Source organism: Lampetra fluviatilis, chromosome 73 (assembly GCF_964198595.1).
Source record: "Lampetra fluviatilis chromosome 73, kcLamFluv1.1, whole genome shotgun sequence".
NCBI classification, from domain to species: domain Eukaryota; kingdom Metazoa; phylum Chordata; class Hyperoartia; order Petromyzontiformes; family Petromyzontidae; genus Lampetra; species Lampetra fluviatilis.
The window spans coordinates 2,686,333-2,690,357 of NC_136347.1; the positions used below are offsets into that span (position 1 = coordinate 2,686,333).

Sequence of the window (4,025 nt, forward strand, 5' to 3'; positions counted from 1 at the left end):
CTGACAATGGTCACATAGGAAACGGGGGGGGGGGGGGGTGAAGCCTCGATAATAATTTGTCTACATTGGCCTTCAAATGAGTTAGATAGTCTGGTGGTGGACTATCTGTTTGCTTAAACACGTGAATATTATTAATCCTTGATCGTTTCTGCGTGGATTAGATATCGGCCGTTCTATAGGATTCGGGGGGAGGGGTGCATCAAGCGTACGTACGCAGGTGGGGGGGGGGGGGGGGGGCTGTGTAAAAAGTATGTGTGTGTACAGGGAGGGGGAGAGGGGTCAAGTTTTGACAGATTTTTTGCAAATGGATGGCCCCTCATGTGATCTATATTACGTGTAATAAATCCGCTCCAGATGAGACCGTGTCTTTGTCTTCTCTTTATTCGTTCCTCATTCACAGCTCCCTCACACGCTGGGTTCCTCTTTCCCCCGTTACTCCGTTCCCTGAGCGTGGCGTCCGCTCGCTGCCTCGCTTCCCCACACCGCTGGTTGACGGTGTGTGTCGGAGACAGCCTCCGGCCTGCCACGTGGTCGCTGACGTGCCGGTGACACAGACGTCGTTCCTCCTCAGCCCCTCTCCACACTGACCCGGAGCTGTCTCTCTCCACCCCTTATAACACCTGGCCCACGTGATACCACGCAGCCAATCATCAGCCTCGCCCCCTGGAACCTTCCAGATGTTGACATGCAGCCACAAGCTACACCCCTGGCTCGACGTGCCATTGGCTGCGGGCTGAGGCCGGCAGAGCCTATCACTATGGCCCAGTTACCCCCCAGGTGCATCTCTTCATATTACATATGTGCAAAACAGTAGTTTATCAATTTGTCCTGATTTTCCCAGCGGGTTAGTTCCTAACAAAGTTCAAATAGCCCTACCGAGTCCTGATCCAAACGGTGAGGGTGCTTCGTGGGCCGGAGCCTCCTCGTCAGCGCAGCTGTCCTCGTCGCCAATGGATGTTCGCAGGCAGAGGCGATCGAAGGAGACCTGCAGCTTCTGCTGGTGCCGGTCTCTCTCCAGTAGCCTCTCGGCCGTCTCATTGTACCTCTTCTTGAACTTGGCCAGCTCGCTCTTGGCAAGCGAGATCTGCCATTTCAAAGTGGTGACCTCCGTGACCTTGTTCTGGATCTGCTGCTCGAAGCGGCCCTCAAACTGCGCCATGGGCCTGTTTGATTTCGTGGCCACGATCTCTCCTGGTGTATCTGCGAGATGGAAAATGAGATGGGAATTTATTTTAATTGGTTAAAAAGCCTGTACACCAAGGGGACTTACGGGTACAGGAATACCTCGGTTAACGAAGCCTCTGGGAACGAAGCTCCTTCAGAACGAATCGGGCCTAGGAGAACCCCTTTTTTATGCAAAGCAAAACAATGGAAATAATTTCTTTTAAAAATCATAAATCATGCAAATTGATTTAACAGTGACCTTTTAAACGCTGTACATTTTCAGCGGCCAATCACCGAAGAGCACCAGGAGTCTTCCTCACTTTGCCCCAAAATGAGCCGCAGTGTTGAGACGTTAACTACCTCGCCTGGTATACCGGAGGTCATAGGTTCGATTCCAACCCTGAAGTTTGTGTTTGGACTTTGCATGTCGTCTCCGTGGCCATGTTGATTTTCTCCAGGTCCTCCGGTTTTTCCCTCTACATTTAGAAACAGATTTACGTGTTTAGAGTATTTAACTGCTGTAAATTTCCACGTGATAAGCCACTTCGTTGAGCTATCATTTGTGATGGTCAGGTAACTTCTGAAAAAAGCTCAGCAGGACCTTACGTGGTAAAATTTTAAAAGCGTCAGTTTTTTTGGACCCATCGATGCCTGATGGGTCCAGAACGACAGCACCCGTGAACATATTTCCAGGATGACGTCGGGCCTCAGGCCCGTCAGCACAGGCCAAGTTGGCGAGGTCATGGCGCTTGTTAGCCAGGTAGGGGGCAGAGCATTGTGACGTCATATTTGAGGGGGGGTCTGACTTTTTGTGACGCCGTGTGATGAAGGGGGGGGGGGTCAAAAATCGTCCAAAATCGTGTTACGTCATTTATGGACGGCCCCTAAGGCCCTCTGAGCTTTGTAACTCTTTTTGAGAAGTGACTTGGCTAATGCTCGCAGCTCAACGCAGTGGCTAATTACGTGGGACGTGATAGCATCAGCCAAACACTCTAAACGCGTGTGGCGATGTTGATTCTAAATGTGGATCGGAAAAAATCGGAGGTCCCGGAGACAAATCCACGCGACCACCACGGGTTGAGAGCCAGACGCAGACTCCAAATATACAGCAGCAGGCGTGGTCAGTCTGGGATCGAACCCACAACATCCTGTAGGCCAGGCGAGGTAGTTAACAGCTCCTAACCACCACGGGGTGAGAGCCAGACGTAGACTCCAAATATACAGCAGCAGGCGTGGTCAGTCTGGGATCGAACCCACAACATCTTGTAGGCCAGGCGAGGTAGTTAACAGCTCCTAGCCACCACGGGGTGAGAGCGAGACGCAGACTCCAAATATACAGCAGCAGGCGTGGTCAGTCTGGGATCGAACCCACAACCTCCTGTAGGCCAGGCGAGGTAGTTAACAGCTCCTAGCCACCCCGGGGTGAGAGCCAGACGTAGACTCCAAATATACAGCAGCAGGCGTGGTCAGTCTGGAATCGAACCCACAACATCTTGTAGGCCAGGCGAGGTAGTTAACAGGTCCTAGCCACTACGGGGTGAGAGCGAGACGCAGAATCCAAATATACAGCAGCAGGCGTGGTCAGTCTGGGATCGAACCCACAACCTCCTGTAGGCCACGCGAGGTAGTTGACATCTCCTAGCCACCGTGGTGATGATAACAGGCGAGGTAGTTAACATCTCCTAGCCACCGTGGTGATGATGATAACAGGCGAGGTAGTTAACATCTCATAGCCACCGTGGTGATGATGATAACAGGCGAGGTTGTTAACATCTCCTAGCCACCGTGGTGACGATGATAACAGGCGAGGTAGTTAACAGGTCCTAGCCACCACGGGGTGAGAGCGAGACGCAGAATCCAAATATACAGCAGCAGGCGTGGTCAGTCTGGGATCGAACCCACAACCTCCTGTAGGCCAGGCGAGGTAGTTAACATCTCATAGCCACCGTGGTGATGATGATAACAGGCGAGGTTGTTAACATCTCCTAGCCACCGTGGTGACGATGATAACAGGCGAGGTAGTTAACATATCCTAGCCACCGTGGTGATGATGATAACAGGCGAGGTAGTTAACATCTCCTAGCCACCGTGGTGATGATGATAACAGGCGAGGTAGTTAACATCTCCTAGCCACCGTGGTGATGATGATAACAGGCGAGGTAGTTAACATCTCCTAGCCACCGTGGTGATGATGATAACAGGCGAGGTAGTTAACATCTCCTAGCCACCGTGGTGATGATGATAACAGGCGAGGTAGTTAACATCTCCTAGCCACCGTGGTGATGATGATAACAGGCGAGGTAGTTAACATCTCCTAGCCACCGTGGTGATGATGATAACAGGCGAGGTAGTTAACATCTCCTAGCCACCGTGGTGATGATGATAACAGGCGAGGTAGTTAACATCTCCTAGCCACCGTGGTGATGATGATAACAGGCGAGGTAGTTAACATCTCCTAGCCACCGTGGTGATGATGATAACAGGCGAGGTAGTTAACATCTCCTAGCCACCGTGGTGATGATGATAACAGGCGAGGTAGTTAACATCTCCTAGCCACCACGGGCAGAGAGAGAGAGAGGCGCAGACTCTAAACAAATACTGTTCATCAATCGAATCGCTGGCGGTGGCGGGGGTGGTGGTGTAAAACGTCGTATTTCCAAGCAATCCAAAGTGAATGTGCGGACTGATGAGGCTCGGATTGTTGTGAACCGCGCGGAGTTTCGCGTCACAAAAGCGGCGCCCGCCACGCGAACGTTCGAATGGCCGCCATTTTTGTTTTGTTGAGCGACTGAAGGAGGGAAAAGCAGAGGGGAACCCTCTGACGTGGCGACAGCTACGAAGCGACTTTAAACACCACCCCG

At 51.9% G+C, this 4,025-nt stretch overlaps 1 protein-coding gene across 1 annotated transcript; it reads right to left on the bottom strand.

Moving 5' to 3' along the window:
• Positions 1 to 862: 862 nt before the first annotated feature.
• CCNB1IP1 (cyclin B1 interacting protein 1) lies at positions 863 to 1,908 on the bottom strand. Its single transcript, XM_078883822.1, has 2 exons — positions 1,806 to 1,908; positions 863 to 1,200 (listed from the first exon to the last, which is right to left on the bottom strand). The coding sequence occupies exons 1-2, from the start codon at positions 1,906 to 1,908 to the stop codon at positions 863 to 865; spliced, it is 441 nt and encodes a 146-aa protein (XP_078739948.1).
• Positions 1,909 to 4,025: the final 2,117 nt, after the last annotated feature.